Raw genomic sequence first — 18,151 nt, 5'->3', positions numbered from 1 at the left:
TATATTGTTATATAGAGTGCTTCAAGTACTGTCCAATATTTTAGGATATCATACATTCATATACACTTTTCTTCTCATCAAATGACATCAAGAATCAATTCCTAAATCTCAAATATTGGACACTTAAGAAATATATGTTATATATAGTATTCGAAGTTAAATATTGTAAACGTAATTTCGGAATATGTGAAAAATTTTATTTTATACATCTTCGAATAGATTACGAATTTCAGAAAATTATACATTGAAATCGGCAATCGTTGGTAAATGGGAGAATTATTTGTATCAGATTCTCCTTGCCCTGACTAAACGTTACTAAACATATAACATATCCCGATACTTCAAAAGGATTCGTCATTGTTCTCCAAAAAACACAGCATCGAATCCATCATGGATGAATCTCGTACGTGAACGGATTCTCGATCGAGCAACGACATTTCCGTAAGAATATTTACGCGTAATTGAATCGTAACAAAGCGATAATATGCGTCGAGCGATAAGTGGCTCGATCACTGAGTCATCGTCAAAGGCATGCAACGATGATCAATGATAGCGGCATTGACAGCTGGAAGACGGGATCCGATTCTAATGGATTCGTTCGAAGGAGGTTTGGTCTCGTCGATCACCGTGCCGATTCCGACGAAGACGCGATTCTGACGCGAGTGAAAAACTCGAGCTCCGGCCCCGAGATTCGTTACATCAACCCCGCCATTTATACGGAATCCGTCGGCGAGCAGAACCCAGGTAGCAAGCTGACGTTATTTGTCGCGTCGTTTGAACGTCAAAACGATGTTTTTGATAACAGCGTCAACTTGCCGGGGAAAGTCGCTGTCAAATCCAAAATAGAAAATTAAGAGAATTTAAAAAATCCTTTAAAAAAATTCTTTTTTAATTAAAATTTTGAAAGATTAAAATAATTCCCAATCGAATCGAATAGACTAGATATAGAAAAAAATAAGAGAATGACAATTGTAAAGCCGCGGAACTAGCAGCGTAGCGATTATACTAATTATAGTATATCATTTTATTAGGGACACCCTCTCAACCATCTTTGAGAGGCTTTTCTAAATTGAATTCGGAGGAAGCAATACACGCGGGGTTTGATTTTTCGCAGGGCGTCGCAACGGAGACGTGATCGACCCAAATCGACGTTATGATGATTCCAACGCTTCGGCGATCGATCTGTCTGTCGTCGCGAAGGATACAACGAGCGCTAACGACGCGAACGAGCACCCTGGACGAAGCACCTACAGATGTTACTCGACATCCCTTCCGGACGCTACATTGCCCCTCGAAACGTCCACGGCTCGGTCCGCGATCTCATCCGAAAGCATCGCACGAGTGGAACGACGATGCAAGATTGATAGCGTTTCCGTCGATCGAAATGAGGCGAACGTTGATCAGAACGAGGCGATGAAACGGGACAGGTATTGTTTCTCGTTTCACCATACGATTTTTATTAAACGTCAAAGTGTACGAGCGAGAATGCAATGTCGCAGGTGCGTCCTGGACGGTCGGCAGGTCGTGCGAATTTCCACGACGTCGCTCTCGACCGAATCGAGCGAGTCGAACGGGTCTGACCTCGGCAGAAGGCTCGCCCATTCGGAGTGGATGCGGAAGAAGCACGAGGCCGCGCAGAAGGCGAGGGAGAAGGAGGAACGCGCCGCGAAGAAGCGACAAGAGGAGGAGGAGAGGGCGGCGCGGGAGAAGGAGGAGAGAACGCGGCTGGAAAAGGAGAACTTTCTCAAGTGGGTCGAGAGGAAGAGGCAGCAGGAGCTCGACAGGAGAGCTATCCTCGAGAACGAATTGGAACTGCAGAGGCGGCTGAAGGAGATCGAGGACAATCTCGCCGGCGCGAAAACCACGTATCTCCGTCGGTGGTTTCACAAGAAGAAGGAGGAGCAGAAGGGTGTGGCGGTTGTACTTCCGGCGCGCGGCTTACTCTGTTAAATTTGTAGTGTCAAATTATAATCAGTTTGATTGAGTCATTTTTAATCAAGCCTATAGGTCGCGCTACTACTCCTGTGCAATATGTCGTTAATTTAACTAAACTATTAAAATAATAAATTTTGACACACGTGGTAATTAAAAATAACAAAATGTTATTTATCTCAAGGTATTGGTTTCTTTCTTATCCTTCAACATTTAACAGTGTACCGCGGCCCGTCTGCTCGTAAAGAAATACATTGATAAGAATTGATATATCCTGTTTTGCAGCCCGTCGTAAGGAGCAGGAGACGAAGCAGAGGGAGATGAACGAGGAGCGCGAGAGGAGACTGGAGCAGAGCACGAGAGCGTACGAGAAGTGGCGAGAGAATTCTAAGAACAAACCCAAGCCCGCCACGCAAGGGTTGCTTCGTATGTAAAATACAATGCAGCTAAATAACAAAACGATCGATGCGAGCGCAGAGATTAAATGTGCACAGGATGATTCTTTGTTATTATATCTTTACAATTATATAATAGTGACACATAATTAAAAATCACTCTCTGCTTATAATGTCTCGCATCGTGCCACTGCTAGAGATAATAATTACGTAATTAGTGTTGTAATTATGACTAACGAGCGCCGTAATTTAAACGGGTTAATTTCCGTTACATAAAAGAAGGTGGATAATTTCTATAAAACAGTCTCATAGAAAAAAGTTTTATTCTACATTTCGACTTATTTTTTTTTCATGTAAAATCACCCCTTTTCTGTATATGTTTTCAATGCTGTGTAATTTTTTCATACGGATAACTGACAAATATTTTAAAATGAATTAACGCGTTGTCTTTCAGCTCATCAGAAAGCGAAGCCAGCGTACGTAAATCCAATTCCTTGGCAGTCGATCGTGGAGATCGACCCCGATGAAGCGCAGGAGGAGACGTTACGCGAGAAAAAGAGGAATATAAATCAATTGAATATGAGCGGCGGAAAAACGATCGCGGCGCATCAATAACTGCGATCGAGAAAATCCAATCGGGACACCTGAAATACGATTTGAATACAGGAATTTGTAGTTTTATTAGCGTAAATAAATTTAAAAAAATATTTCCTAGATTTTCGCGCTGTTGTCAATTATCACAAGTCTCACTCGGGGCCTCAATTGTGTCAAAATACTTGATTACAAAAATACAAGGTAAGACAAAATTATGTCTTCCCGTATTATATTCGCGAGAGAAAATTTTGGAAAAATTATACATTTCTACTGGTACGAATCCCACAATTCCCACTTTCTCCTCTAGCGAGTATAAGGGTATATAGAAAGGGTGATAAGATATCACATCTCGATTGATATATGTCAATTTGATTGAAGTGATTTTTAATGATATAGGTTTGTTCACACGTTTAATGACAACCTGTGCTACATAATACAAAGTATTTGATTATAACAAGACAAAGCAGATCTCGTGACTTTGTAATCGGTATTTCTTTCTCTCTATCTTTCTTTCTCTCTCTCTCTCTCTCTCTCTCTCTCTCTCTCTCTCTCTCAAATAATTATCAAACTATTACACCTTCAGCTCCTCTAACGCGAGAAGAACACACCTATTATTTCGTAAACCGTTAATTGTATAGTACGAGAAATATCGCGTGAGAGCTTTTCTCATCGTCTATTTGCCATACGTAAGACACATTATCTTCCTTGGACAACGACCTTTTCTCTAAATAATGTCTTAGTCGCTTTCGTTCACACATATTCGTCTCTCACCAGATTATATACAATATACACAATACTTGCATCCTTACAAAGCGCACCCTACCTGTGTAATTTACAATCGAAATGGCAAATTTCCGACAATCGAGCAATATCGAGTCGAGAAGAGCAGGGGCGTGGAAGGGTGGGCGTTATAATCGTTTTTACGTATATGCGTACGAGTGTGTACGTAACAATCGTATATGTAGGTATACGGTAAATATTGCTTTTTGTACATTGTATTCTGGTATACACATGTACACGTAACTTATAGCCTAACGCTCCTTATTCTTCACGCAATGCCTCGCTGACCGTTTTCAAAGAGGGAAAGGCAATAAAGCAGCGATTCGTGAAGATAATGCGCATATGTGTATGCATATACATATATATATTTTTTTTTTAAGGGCGGCGATAGTACCTTTCTTTGTCCCATTACTAAACGCAATTATTCCAAGTCGATCGATTCAACGTCACCTGCGTTAAATTCATCTTACGTATGACGAAAAATATAAATATTGCGCTTTGCGTTACTTTCGTGAAGTTTTATTACGGTTTTATAATATTTTTCTCTCCAATTATATGCCTTTGGAAAAAAATACGTGGCTAAGAAGGGATCGATATAGGAATTCATTCTGCGAGAATGAATTAAATTTCACGTCTTCGAAATTACATTAAAAAATACAACATTTTCCTTTCGCGTGTCTTCGTAGAGTAAAATACCGCGACACATTTAAGTACTCAGAAAGAGACACGACTGTACATTCTATTACCTATAATAAACGTTAAAATACAATCCCTTTTTTTACAAAAGTACACGAACGTTGCTTTTTAATTATATTTCAATTAGTATCGTGCAGTGAGGTCAAAGTGGCGTTAAAGTGATTTTTAAGTCACGATGTCATCACGATGGCATTATGAGTTTTATGTTTTACTTGAGAGGGTGACGTATGTACAAAGAAATTGGGATGTATCCGAAAGTCTTTGAGTGGAAAGTTTTTGATCGCGAAAGGATTAGAAATTCACAAAAGTTTAAAAGATAAATTTCAATTATTCCTTCAGAGTTCACCGGTTCTCTGCAGAGGTGTCTCGTGATTGCGTCACCACCCACGCGATACAATTCTGAGAGATATTTTAATCCCGTAGAGATTGAATTTGGCCAGGCTATTCCTCTCTCTCTCTCTCTCTCTCTCTCTCTCTCTCTCTCTCTCTCTCTTTTTCTCTCTCTGTCTTTCTTCTTTGTTGCTGTTCGTTGCATCAATATTATGACGCAAAACTAAATACTGTACAGAAGGAATAATGGAGATATACAAACCGCGCGACGCATAGAGTGGAAAAATATCGCGGGTGAATAACTGTGTACGGTCTGAAAAGTTGGGGGCGAAAGTTAACGTTCTTCATAAATGTCTCACATTCTTTCATAACCGGAAAAAAAGATTGACAGGAGATAACATGTTTTAAGAACGATCGCGAGAAAAGAATATTTCGGTAACACAGGTTGTAGATATCCTAAATATACAGTAAAAACAGGAATTGATACAATCTCTTAAATAAATTCGACAGGCCACTAGAGATACACCCTAACCGGGGAAGAAAGGAAGGAAAGTGAAACGTGGAGCTATTCAAAACACGTTCGATTTTAGCCAGCAATCAATCGCGGCGAAAAGGACAACAGAAGGGAAAAGGGAAGACAACGGGAAAAAGGAGAAAAAACCGACGTGTTTTTTTTTGCGGGCACGCGAAGGGTGAGGAGGAAACGAAGGGAAAGGGTGAGAGCGAAACGCGCCGGTGTGCAGGGGAGAAAAAGCCCCCGAAGGGGAGAAATTCTCGATACTCCAAACCCCCGTGGCTTCACCCTCCATAAATTCTACGTGCTGGAGGGAGGCGCTTCGTTAAAGCCGAGCTATCGACGCGAGAGAGCGTCTCTTTAAAGGGAATGAAGGGGTCCGTGATTCGCCGCCCCGCACTCCCGAGAGATATGAGCATATCCGTCTTAAATTCTTTCGGGAGCGCGGACCGAGTCTCTCTCTCTCTCTCTCTCTCTCTCCCTCTCTCTTTCGAGCCCCTCCTTTTCCCCCTTCCTCGCTCGTCACCCTCTCGCGTAGCACATTCGCGCGCGAAACAACCCCCCGCGCTTTCCACACCCCCGACGGCTTTCGCCGTCCCCCTTTTTTCGCTTTCATTCCTCTTGCTTTCGCGCGCCAATTCTCTCTCCCGCCCCGCACACCCTCTTCTTTTCGCTTTAGAAATGTCGGGAACTTGAGAGACCGAACAAAAACACGCCCGATGTTTTATAGTTCACCGATATAAATAAGTTGATATATTTCACGCCAATAAAAGCGACAACGAAATAGTTAAAGACCCAGGAAATGTTGCAGACTAGGATAATAACAATTTACACACGCGCTCCGGGACTTTAATTAAGCCCCAACGCGAAATTAAATTTACTTGAGGAGCGCGTGTGCGCGCGTACTGTCCGAGATGAGAATCACGCGGTATACATATTTCGTGAATATTCCGTTTTTGAAAAATTCCGCGAGAAACGATCAGTGACGCGTGAAAAAAAAAGATGGAACACGTTGGTAGGGAATAACAGGGTACAAATAAGTTAAAAACAAAAATGACAAATACGAAGGAGGGTCAACTCAATGTTAGTTTAATATGAAAAAATGTGTAATCCGTTCAATAAGAATAATAATGATATATATAATTATAAAGATGATAATAATAATAATAATAATAATAATAAAACGTAATGCTAGTAATATGTAATGTTTGGCATCGTTGTGTGTTTGTGTATGTACAATATATAGTCTATTTTCTGCGGTGTTTTTTATTTCGAGTTTTTCGTGGATCGTGAACCGCCCCACGTATACATACCGAAATTAATATACTGTAGATTAGCGAGCGAAGCCTATTCGTCCGGCTGGGCGGATGCGGCATAATAATTAATACGGTAAACCGGCGATTGCAAAATTAATTAATTAATTAATAATAACGCAAGTAATAGTCATAACGATCGTGTGACGATCGACAATTGCAAGGGGTAAAATGATAGCAAGAAAAAATACGCAACTGCGATAACAATAACATAGTAAACAAATTAAATATCGTGTAACTAACGCAGCAAATAACGGCGGGCGATTATCGTGCAGCTGCGGCGAATGGATAAAGATAGTCGAGCGTCGTCGAGCGACCGCTCTATGTCGTTGCTCTAAATATTATAGCGCTCGTTAGTTAACCGAGAGAAACAATTCCCTCGTTCGCCAGACAGCGTGCCAGAGAAGCGACGACGACGCGCTTTCCCTTGCGCAACTTTGCACAATCGCATTTCGTCTCTCCCTGCCAACACGATATTATACGAATTAACAACGTTCAGCACGCACGATTTATCACGCAATTTGATGAGGCTCCTCCTCGAAGTCCTAAAACCTTAACGCCACAGCGTAAAACGAAACGATCTATCGAGAATCATATTCGCGCTAGAAACGATCTCCGATTAAGAAAAAAGAAGAAAAATGGACGATAGGAAGATATAGCTTACGTATTTACAAAATCCTAAGTCAAGTTTTTTTATGCTAGAAAATGACGAACGGTCTACGACGCTCCGGAAAGGATTGATATAGGTAGACCGACTTTCCGCGGATATGTAACAATTAAACTGTCTTCGCGGCGGGACGTACCTCCGAACTATCGCATTTTCTTTCACATGAAGATTCTTAGAAGAATCTCATTGTCAGACTTTCAATTCCAGGCTAAAACCTGTCGAGATCATCACTGACAAGCTTAAAATTTGCAACATTACATTTTGATTATTAAACGCCACATTAAGATTTTATTAAATTAATCTCGCAACTGTGTCGCGTGTAAACATGTATTGGTGTGTGTGTGTGTGTGTGTGTACAAGCATTAATTGAAAAAATGACACGTCGTATATTTGTGCCTTGAGACTTAACCATGCCGCACAATCTTTCGGTTTCGGTTCTTAAATATATAATCCTGATTACATATCTCCGCCGAAGAATCTGCGATTTTTAAGAAGGTGAGCGTGGAAACAACACTCTCTGTTCCGATTGCGAGATAAAAAAAAAAAAGGATAAATCCGTAATATATTTAACGACTAAAGCGTGGAGTAGCTACGTATAGTATACATATGGTAACCCAGTCGTGTCTCCTCTACCTCCGCTAAACGGGCAGCGAATTTGATTGAATTGAATGCTCCCGCATCCTCCAAAACTCGGTGCGACGTCTTTGTTTCGGGAATATGAAAAATAAGCCTCTATCGCGTGTCAGGTCACTTGATATGATTATCGTTGAAAGGGCGGCGAATTGCGAGCCTTCGCGTTCTCGCTTTCTCTCTCTCTCTCTCCCCCCCTCTTCCTTTCTCTCTCAACTTCGTAAGATTGACATTAGCTGTAAGTGACGGAATTGCAGTATGCGTTACTGCGATAATTATACCGGTGGCAATGGATTTGTTCGAGCACAGCGCGCGGCCAAGGGGTCTCGCCCTGATTCTCTCTTTGATTCGGCACAAAAGAATTTTACACGACTGAAAAACGCGAATATATTCATATAATCCTTTATATAATGCATGTATGTTTCAGGATAAAAGCCACTTGAGAAAAAGATTAGGTTTCAAAAAAAAAAAAAAGAAAACGCCCTACCTGCTTATTGCCAGCAGAGCGAGCCTTTTTTGGAATGAATATCAAGTAACCGTGTGTAACCTCGAGTCAAATTATTTTCGTAAAACGTGTTACGGGTGAGAAATTCAATTAATTTATCATAAACGTGTCCCTATTTATTCATATATAGATATATAGTCTTAAGAGTATTTTAAATCCGGCTCGCGAATTTGTTAATCTGATAACAGAATAATCGCCTTTAATACTGTTCAACAATCGATTTTACAAACGGGGACGGAGAGTTACTTCCGTTCCGTGCTTTTTCTATCTCACTAATAATTGAAGTAAATATATTTGGGATGACGCGTGGCTCTGTGCCTATGCGAATAATTAAAAACACCAAGGTCCGTGGTTCGAATCCGACCCGGCCTTCGTCCCATATATACTTCGTTGAGAAATTTTTCCCGATTAAGATCCTTATGGATTAATGGTCTGCACGATTGGGAATCGGAAAGGATTCACAATCTGCAAGGCTTAAGATTCGTAAAGGATCAAAAAATTGAGGCATTTTTTCAGTTAGGTGCCTCAAAGACCCTAGCGGTCCAATGGTTGACGGCGCGTTAAATATTTCAATCTGTGGAACCAGGTTCGACTCCACTAGAGCTATATAGCATGGAATTAATTTACCGAGAGAAAAAAAAGCTGCACTTGCTCCCGCACTGCTTGCACGTGCATACCGAAAAAAAAACAGCGCATCCTGGAAGGCAAATATAGCCTTTCCTCGATACGGGAATTCGCCGGGCATGTCCGGAGACTTTCCCGCATGTCTCCGGACATGCCCGGCAAATTCCAGTATCGCGCAAAGGCTATATTTGCGTTGAGGATGCGCTGATATTTTCGATATGCACGTGCAGGAATACGGGAGCAAATGCAGTTTTTTTATCAGAAAATTAATTCTTATATAGCTCTAGTGGACTCGAGTTTAACCACAATGAATTTTTTTTTCCTTTTTTTAAATAGAGAATTCTGCGAGAAAATTTCTCTCCTTACACACGATGAAATTCTTCTTCCGAAAAATACGCAGAGCGTAATTATAAATAATTTCGTCAAGTTCGTTTCGTAAGACTTCCTGGGACTAATCGTAATCTTAACTGCGACTGATGCGGTTAAGAATTACTGACGAATTACGTCATCTTAATCTAGGATTACTAGGAGAGACGTCGCTTAAATGGACCAGGACTGCTGCAATTAAAGGAATCCCATCGATCTCTGTCATCGGTCGCTATTCTCAGTTTCGGAAAATTCACGCAAGAACGCCTCGTTTCTTTTTACACGGCAAATTGATCGTTCGCACGATCGTAATCTCGCAATTTGAACTAAATTCGTAGATATGTGGATGAAACACGTGGTGAGATTTTTTAAAATAGGAGAATATTAACGGCAAAGCAACTCGATTTGTTCGATGAATTATGCGGAATTTGCTTTTTCAAGTTCGCCTAAACGCGAGATCAACGAAAGTTGCGGAGTTTATTTTTTTCTACGTTATGCACGATCGACAGCTTGTCTTCTGCCCATCGAACGTTCATTCCCGTTACAGCGGTCTTGCTGGTTTGCATAAGCTAGTTGAAAATGAGCTGTCTTTGGACTTTTCCTTTCGCCTCTCGCCTGTCTTCGCGGCGCGACGGAGAGAAAAAGAAAGAGAGAGAGAAAGCGAGGTACGCGAGACAGCGTATCGTTCTTAGCGCAATAAACAAAAAAAAATGATATGTCTTTTTACGCATCTAGGAAGGATTAACAGCGGCTTTCTTCAGCGCGCTCGCTCGCTCGCTCGCTTGTCGCCTTTGCAAGACTTTTGATATTTCTGTGTGGAGTAAGTATAGAATTCTGGCGCTTTCCCGCGGCACACGCGACAACAAGTTAGGACCCGTATGACACTAGAAACTAGACACTACGAGAAAGTATAGTATATAGTTCGTTACGTATATGCGGTAGAGCACGGACGAGTTACGTCGAGCTCAAGAGGTGGGCTCGGACGATCAATATTTGCAGATGGAGCAAAAAGTAAGAGTGAGCGATGTAACCTTCGAAAATTAATCAATTATGAAACAAGCACAGTTTTACGAAAACTTTAAGCGATGGACCAATGAATTATATATGTATATATATATATATTATAATAATTTACAATTATACAGAAAAATGTATATATGTAATTGTAAATTACATATATTTATATATAACTATACAATTTTATATGAATCTATAATAATATATCTATAATAATATATAATGTTGTGTGTTATATGTATTATATATCATGATCGAAGGCTTGCCAATAAAATTCCGGAAAATAAATATTGATCCTCCGAGAATCCTTAATACGAAAAAATAAAATTTGGTTATTGCCATGTCAACCTGCAAAAGAACGTCGATCTCTCGTTACAGGCGCGTATACATAAAAGAATGGGAATTTAAAATTAAGACAATGCTGAGAGGAATCGTCGAGATTACCGTTTCACAACACAACGGCGGATCGCAGGTGGATACAAACACACACCCCCACACGCACACACACGTTCTAGCGCGCGTTACATGCATGCTCGTTCTCTCCGCGCGTCCACGACGCGCTTAGGGATGCTGCTTCGCAGGAAACCGTATTCATGTACCGCAAATTCGAACGCCGAACGTACAGCTAAATTTCCCCCGTTCGCATTTTTTTCATCCAACAGTCATATCGAGTCCACCTCGAGTTGGGTGAACTGCACTTATAGAGCTAAACATCTTAGACATTTTTATTTTCGGAGAGTTATTAACGTGAACGGGGTATCGCCGATACGTCGGTATTCTTAAACGTTTGCCGGATATAAAAATGTAAATTTCGATCACGCACACGCACACATACACATATATTTTCTCTCCCTCCGTGTGTGCCCCGTGAGCGTGTGACACGGCGGATCGCTCGCGTTCCCTTTAAACAAGCACGCGCGTTAATTCTCGAGCAGTCGGTCGGTGTACAAAAAGGCACGCAATGAGAAGTCGGAAAGATAAACAGGAGAAACGGAGACGTTCTCCTCTCACGTTCCCCCGCGCTTTTTCTTTTTTTTTTCAAGTTTCCAAGTTGCTCGGAATGTAGGGGGATAGAGCTTCGATTTACGCGACGCGTGTTTTATCGGGATGTGGGGTGTCCGAAAGGCAGCATTCCGACCGACTATCGAGCGAATTTTCTCCTCGAATTGACGACAATTCACCTTCATCGATCCTCTCGAGCGCGCTTGAACGGGACTATCTAACGCAAGCGATAAAAAAAAAGAAATATAACTGCAACGGAGATTCGCGAGGCTGATTACGCGTTATAACAACTTGTAACAGATAGCACTCGATACCGTAATTAACGCTATTGAAGCTTAAATTACGAAGCGCGACGCAATTTTGTAGATCTGAACAAAATTATGTAATATATGCGTAGATAAAAAGATTTCCTCGCGCGTTCCGTTGTTACATCTGAGAAAAATAAACGTAAGAGGCAAACGCATCTTAGCAAATCTCTCTTCGCACGCACGCACGCACGCACGCACGCAACACGACACACGCGCATCCATCGAGATAAATTTCATTCTGACAGATCGCCAATTGCATTTCGTTAGAGCTCGTCTTTTGCGATCGTAAGTATGTGCAATCTCTCGCAGTGAGCCACATTTTAAATTTTCGCAAGTTCTATATCTGGAAATGACTATTGAGTCTTCACAGCGAGCGCATATTCGAACCTCTCTCTTTGATTATCGTGAGAAATTGGAACGGAAGTGTTTGCTCGTTAGAAAAAAGCATATTCGAGAGAAAAAAATAATAATGTAAACGCCAATAATTCTGCCGAAAACGACATGCATATGTCGTATACTTCTCAATTTTATTAATTTTGAAACATAACTACTTTCAACAATTCATACCTTGCCAATAATAACATACGCTATCTAACAATGTATATTGAACATCTTAAAAATAACAAGACTAATAAACAAATCTCGTCGATCCTCCGACACTGGTGTAGAAGTATATGTAAATAAGGAAGCGTTATATAATCAACTAAAAACGCGCAACTTGTTCGTGGCAAAATCCGATCTACGCTGCAACCGCTTCCACGAATGTACACCGCGGAACGTAATTTTCAATTCCAATTGAAAAATTTAACCTGTCTCTTAGGCAAATTTGTCAATTGCGAGATTATATTTCGCATTTCGTATTTCGGGGTTTGGTTATTCCCAGAAATTATTCTACAATCGTTAGACTTATTTCTCATTCTTCGAATGTGTCGAAATATCTAGACCTCGTTTCCTAACCGGTCGCTCTCCCATTCACTTATCATTAGGTATGTTTATTGTTTATGAGATGTGTATATAAAAAAATATGAATCGTCTCGTTTTCTTTCTATTAGAGGTAGATACGCAGGAAACAGAAGCAATATTCTTACGTTACATTTTTTCCATTTTTCCCCCCTTTCTTTTTTGGGTGCATTTGACCATTTATGCGCCAGGTTGTCTCTCTCGCGGTTCAAAAGCAAAATCCTCCCTCTCTGAAATTCACGCGTCCGTTTTGGATGTAGATCACTTTAAATCAGACTTCACAAAGTGCACAGCGTAATAATCGTAACCATCACACGTTAGAGCACACTTAGGTAAAAAATAATCATGATAAATTGCCGCAAGAGAGAGAATAAATGAATTTCGGATTAAACACGGACCTACAGATATTTTATAAAATAGTTACGTGGCATCTGGTGCAATAATCCAACAATTTCTACCTACCGGCACTTAAGGTGCCAACTAATTTTAATTTTACTTACATACATTTCTATAATATAATAAAATAATTAGCTGGTCTATATATATGTATATATACTACAAAGACACAAGAGCCTATAACAGTAGGAAGTTACAATTTTTTCCCTTACCTGACGATATACACTTTTTTTATTGCAAAAGAATTTGTTCTACATTTTGGTTAAGTCCAAACAAAACTAACACTGGTTTTGTACGCGCACACGTATATGTATAAGGGTGTTTACGCAAATATATACAATTACTGGATTGAAAGACAAACTATATAAAAAAAAATGGAACGTTAATGGAAAGTTGCAATGTCTGCGTATACTATTTTATGTACATAAATTCGATAATGCAGAGTAGCAATTAACAAATAATTAATGAGCGTTAAAACATTAATTGAAGCGTTATAAACGAGAACCAAGTAAATATCCGACTTCGACTTGTTCTTTCTTTTTGATAGGAAATGCGCCGTAACCTAACGGAACGTTGAATCTCTTGGACTATTTCGTCGTTTTGCTAAATTGCTTTTATTGCGTCTCGCTATTCCTCTCAAAACGTAAGACGGTAAGACGCTGGACCGTTCTTCGAACTTGATATCCTCCGCTTACGCCGTGACACTCAGGTACAATGAGGTCGTACGTTCACAGCTATTCCCATCACTTGCATTCGGCCAGTTTCAGCGTCGTTATTTTCAACGGAAAGATGATTCTTGACCACCGACTGTGAACATCTTGCATCAACGGAGTATCTCAGCCAAGATGACGCGGGTGTTCAACGACACAGATTCACATGAAATAGCAACGCGACGATCGGCATTCCCGTAACGCGCAGTAGTAATGTTCTCGATGGCTGCGGCGTTTCGCGCTAGTGTACATCGCCGGCTTGGCGTCAGTCAGAACTGCTGCTGCTATTTCCGAAATACTCGCCGGCGTCGCCGCGACATATTGGACACGTTCGGTTAGACTGTGAAAACAAATTCGTTTGCAGAATGTAATTGGGATGTAATCTCGATTAAGTTGAGATGGAGGGGGAGGACGTTGGGTGACTCACCTTAAGCCACTTGTCGATGCACTTAGAATGAAATTCGTGAGAGCACGGTAGAACACGTAGAGATTGGAGGGCCTCGAAGTCGCACATACACACGACGCAGTTAGTCTGATCACCCTGGTGTGTCTCCGCGTTGAATTTGTACGAGGGCAGCTGCTCAACTTCCGCGCGAGTCAAGCCCCGCGGCTTAGCCTCGCCCAGTCTTTCGGCCAAGGACAGCAATGCCTCGTAGTTCTCCGTGACCGAGTCGGGCGAGGACAGTTCGGCCTGATTGTAGGGGGACAGCGGTGGATTGCTGAACATCGCACTAAAAGCAAAATATCGCGTGTAGATTAAAACAAGCATTTCGCGCGCCTTGGAATTATAATGATACGCGCAATCTATACGTACAGAAAGTGTAGTAAATATCCCGGATAAGCCATGGGTAACTGAGTCGCGTTCCTCCATCTGTTGAATCTTGGTCGTCGTAGGACGTTGGACGTTAGCCGTCGGTTTCTGTTCTGTACAATCTCCAATTGACTGTTTCGCGTCTCCGACAGGAATATGGGCGGCGGTGTCGTCACCTGCGTAAGAGCCGGCGGGGAATATGAATGTGGTAACGGCAATGGTGCACCAGCCGTGGCGCCCACTCTGTGGTGATGATGGGACTCTATCAGTTCGAGCTCAACTTCTCTCTAGAAAACGTGGAAAAAAAAAACGTTAGCAGTTGCGCAAAAATATCGTAGTCTAACGAATGATTATGACGTTTAGTGTTCGACGTATGTACATGCCGATAACCAAACGTAATGTGTTTTCTAAAGATTCAAACTAATGACATTTAGTCATTTAGTCATTTAATCTTTAAAAATTGAACAATGTATGCAGAATAAATCCTCTATAACAATCCATAACAGAGCGGTATTCTCAGTCCGATCTTATATTTAAGATTGTTCGAAGGACAATCTCAAAATGTTGTATAGTTATTTCATTAAGTGGATCATCTAGACCATCGAAAACCAGACTTAGAACAATCTTAAATATAAAATCGGAAAACCGTCCTAGGATGTTTTTCCAAATTCACCTGCTGAGACAATTGATGATGCGCGGTGTAATCGGTGTGGACGGGCGGTGGACCCGCGGTGTGCAGACCTGCAACACCACCGGCTGGTGGCGCGTATCCTCTGGGAGCAGCACCCACCAAAGAACCGACTATTCCGTGACTCGGATGCGTTGGATGAGCAGCGGAATAATGACTGTGATGATGCGTTACCTGTTATGCGAATAGACAGTGTATGTAGCAAATTACAAAATTTATCTAATAAAAATACCCTAATTAAGAGATATGACGGAATGCAGTTCGATAAGGACCGATTTGTTTACCCGGTGAAAAAATAAAACAATTATTCGCAATGGACGAACTTGTTGCCGACCTACCTGGCACGAATGTCCGAACGGGTGCGTTCCATGAGGTGAGTAGAGACTGTGAAGCTGACACGGAATCCTGTAGCCAGGCGCCTGCGGATGCCACAGCGGTTCTCCACTAACGGCGACTCCTAAGCCGGACACGCCGACTTGACCAACGTCGACGACCACGGGCGCGTTTGCCCCCTGCGCAGGATGGTGCCCCGTACCACTGGCCGCGGGATGCGGATGGGGATGCGCCTGATGTGCGTTATGGATGTTGTGGTGGGAGTTGTGTAGACCGTGAGGGTGGGAGCCATGAATGTTGTGATGCGAATTGTGAAGGCCGTGATGGGAATTGTGGATGCTCTGATGGGGACTGTGACCTAGGAACGGATAAGAGAGCCCGAACGTATCCGCGTATCGTTGATAACGCTGATTCCTGACCGTCGAAATGCCACGAGTGGATATGTGATTGCGGGGCGAGCGCCGTTGTGGCGCGCCCCCAAATTCCCAAGGCGGTGGTGTGTGCAGGGGTGGCGTCGGCGCTGGCGGCGTCGTCTCTCGGACCTCTATTCCAGACACGGCGCCGTTGCGAGATATTCGGCGACGCTTCCTCGACGGCGACTCGCTCTGAAAAAACATCACGTTGTATATTGTCTATATCGTTTGTTCTCTCTTACTCACTTCCGCTCCGAGTAAATGTGCCGTTTGAAGATGAGCTCTCAGTTTGTCAGCAGAATATCAAAAAGCTTGTAGTAATTAGTGACTTGGTAAAGGGGGCTTGTTTTAATTAGTGAAATAATCGGGATGTCACACTTGGACATTAAGTAAACATCGCGTATACGTAACCTCGTTATAAAACAAAATTTACGACATCAGGACAGTGTTTTCGCTGAGGATAGAAAGACACATGGTTCTTTTATCAAAGAAAAGAAAAATACTGTAGATTGTTAGGAAGATTCAGAAACTTATTTTTAGCTTGTCGGTAATTATTGAGTACAACGTACAATTCGTTTAATCGCGAATCAGGGAGTTCAGTTCGTGAATTCTGTCGTCAACCGCGATCACGACGAGCTCGTTTCTCTCGAATTATTCAATGGAAAATACAAATTATTGACACCGAGTCATGTCATTTCAACCATCGTCATAGCGCAAAGCAAAACAGCCACTCACTTTTCTACCATCGTCCTGACTAGGCTGCCTGTAGTAAGGCGGCGATGGTTGGATCTGCACAGGGCTTAGAGGTAGCTGGTTCGTGGCTGAAAGCAGAGATTTACGTAACTTTCCCGCGACATCGGATCACGAAAGACTCTCTATCTCTAAGGATCACTTTAGCCAAATTAAATCGACGCGACGCGAAAGAAAAAGGAGACAAAAATTGCACGCAGGCTCGGGACAACGAACTTCCGTTGCGGATGAACGAGAACGGAGGATGGAACGTCGGATACCTTGAGAGTTCCGGCGGTACTCCATGTCTACTCCGCTGGCTCCGAGGCCGGGACTTATGTTCAGTATAGGACCGCGCATGGTATTTTCCTGAAATCACAAACGGTCATTACAATTAGGCGATCTCCTCGAAAAGAAGGGAGAGATAAAAAGGGGACCAAGGAAGAGGCGTTCACCTGTCCGCAGATATTGATGTGCAACGGCGGGGAGTTGGCCGGCGGGCCTACCGGTTCCTGGGGGAAGTGCGGCGACGGGCCCCTCGTCTGTGGGCTGTGCTGCGGTGGGGGCTTATATCCCACGCTGCTTCCACCCACGTTCCCGTGATAGGAAACCTCCTTGCCAGTCGGTCCGGAGGACGTGCCGACCCCGGGGCAATCCCTGCATATAGGAGAGAAAATATGAGCGGGTTGCCGAGATACGCGCAGGGGAGAAGAGAGATTCGCGTACACGGTGGCGCATGGAAAACGCGAACGGAAAATACGTAGTAAATCCCTCGCGAGATACGCCGTTCTCCGCCGAGCGATAAACTCGGTTATAAGCGCCGATATACCGGCCGCACTCTCGTAACGAGATGAGTCACGTACGCGGCCGCGGAACGAGGATCTCGGCCAACGCGAATCTCCCTGATGCCTCCGCGCAACGATCCCGCGGAGGAGTTCTCTCATTTCTGCGTGCATAAGAGCAGTTTCCTATCCAGCTTATTTTTTCGGTGCAGAAAAAATATAAGTGTTAAACCAAGGACTTATATACTCGTATACATACGCAACAATCTATAATCTTGAAATAAGATTATATATATCGCGTGAGACGAAGAAACCTCCTTGAACGTGTTTAAATAAAGTCATTGATATATAAACTATATAGTTCAATAAAAAAAAAGTTGAAATAAAGAGTTGAAATTCTTATCAGAAGATTATAGATCGCTACGTTAATTTTGATTTAACGCTTCTTTTTTTCTGCGTGGGAAAAAAAAAGCTGGATAGGGGAGCTGCCCTTCCTCGGCAAAAATTTCCCGGCGAGAACGGCGGATCTCTTCTTCTTCAGCGAATCGATAACGGAATCGTATATGCGCGCAGCAGGGAGAGGACGGTTCCTTAAAATTTCAAGCGTTCGCTCGCGCTCGTCGCTGCGGCTCCTAGCTCTCGCTCTCGCCCTTCCG

The 18,151-nt window shown here is 42.4% G+C and overlaps 2 protein-coding genes across 5 annotated transcripts in view; one reads left to right on the top strand and one right to left on the bottom strand.

Annotated features, from left to right (window-relative positions):
- Positions 1-24: 24 nt before the first annotated feature.
- On the top strand, positions 25-3,478 carry LOC143902300 (uncharacterized). The gene is made up of 5 exons (XM_077415073.1): positions 25-744; positions 1,115-1,427; positions 1,500-1,909; positions 2,218-2,358; positions 2,782-3,478. Exons 1-5 carry the CDS (start codon positions 540-542, stop codon positions 2,940-2,942), a joined length of 1,230 nt encoding a protein of 409 aa, XP_077271199.1. The 5' UTR covers positions 25-539; the 3' UTR covers positions 2,943-3,478.
- Positions 3,479-5,963: 2,485 nt separating this feature from the next.
- The window catches only part of Mura (ring finger protein murashka), a 51,829-nt gene continuing 39,641 nt past the window's right edge, over positions 5,964-18,151 (bottom strand). For all 4 annotated transcript variants that reach the window (XM_077415068.1, XM_077415067.1, XM_077415070.1 and 1 more), the window contains 8 exons: positions 17,169-17,370; positions 16,995-17,082; positions 16,720-16,805; positions 15,577-16,176; positions 15,224-15,412; positions 14,554-14,837; positions 14,167-14,470; positions 5,964-14,079 (listed from right to left, as the gene is read on the bottom strand). In XM_077415068.1, the coding sequence (XP_077271194.1) occupies positions 14,005-14,079; positions 14,167-14,470; positions 14,554-14,837; positions 15,224-15,412; positions 15,577-16,176; positions 16,720-16,805; positions 16,995-17,082; positions 17,169-17,370 (1,828 nt within the window). In that variant the 3' untranslated portion in view covers positions 5,964-14,004. The remainder of the gene's footprint in view (positions 14,080-14,166; positions 14,471-14,553; positions 14,838-15,223; positions 15,413-15,576; positions 16,177-16,719; positions 16,806-16,994; positions 17,083-17,168; positions 17,371-18,151) is intronic.

Source organism: Temnothorax americanus, unplaced genomic scaffold (assembly GCF_048541705.1).
Source record: "Temnothorax americanus isolate GAGA-0224 unplaced genomic scaffold, ASM4854170v1 Scaffold4, whole genome shotgun sequence".
NCBI classification, from domain to species: domain Eukaryota; kingdom Metazoa; phylum Arthropoda; class Insecta; order Hymenoptera; family Formicidae; genus Temnothorax; species Temnothorax americanus.
This window is presented reverse-complemented; position numbering and strand designations above follow the sequence as displayed.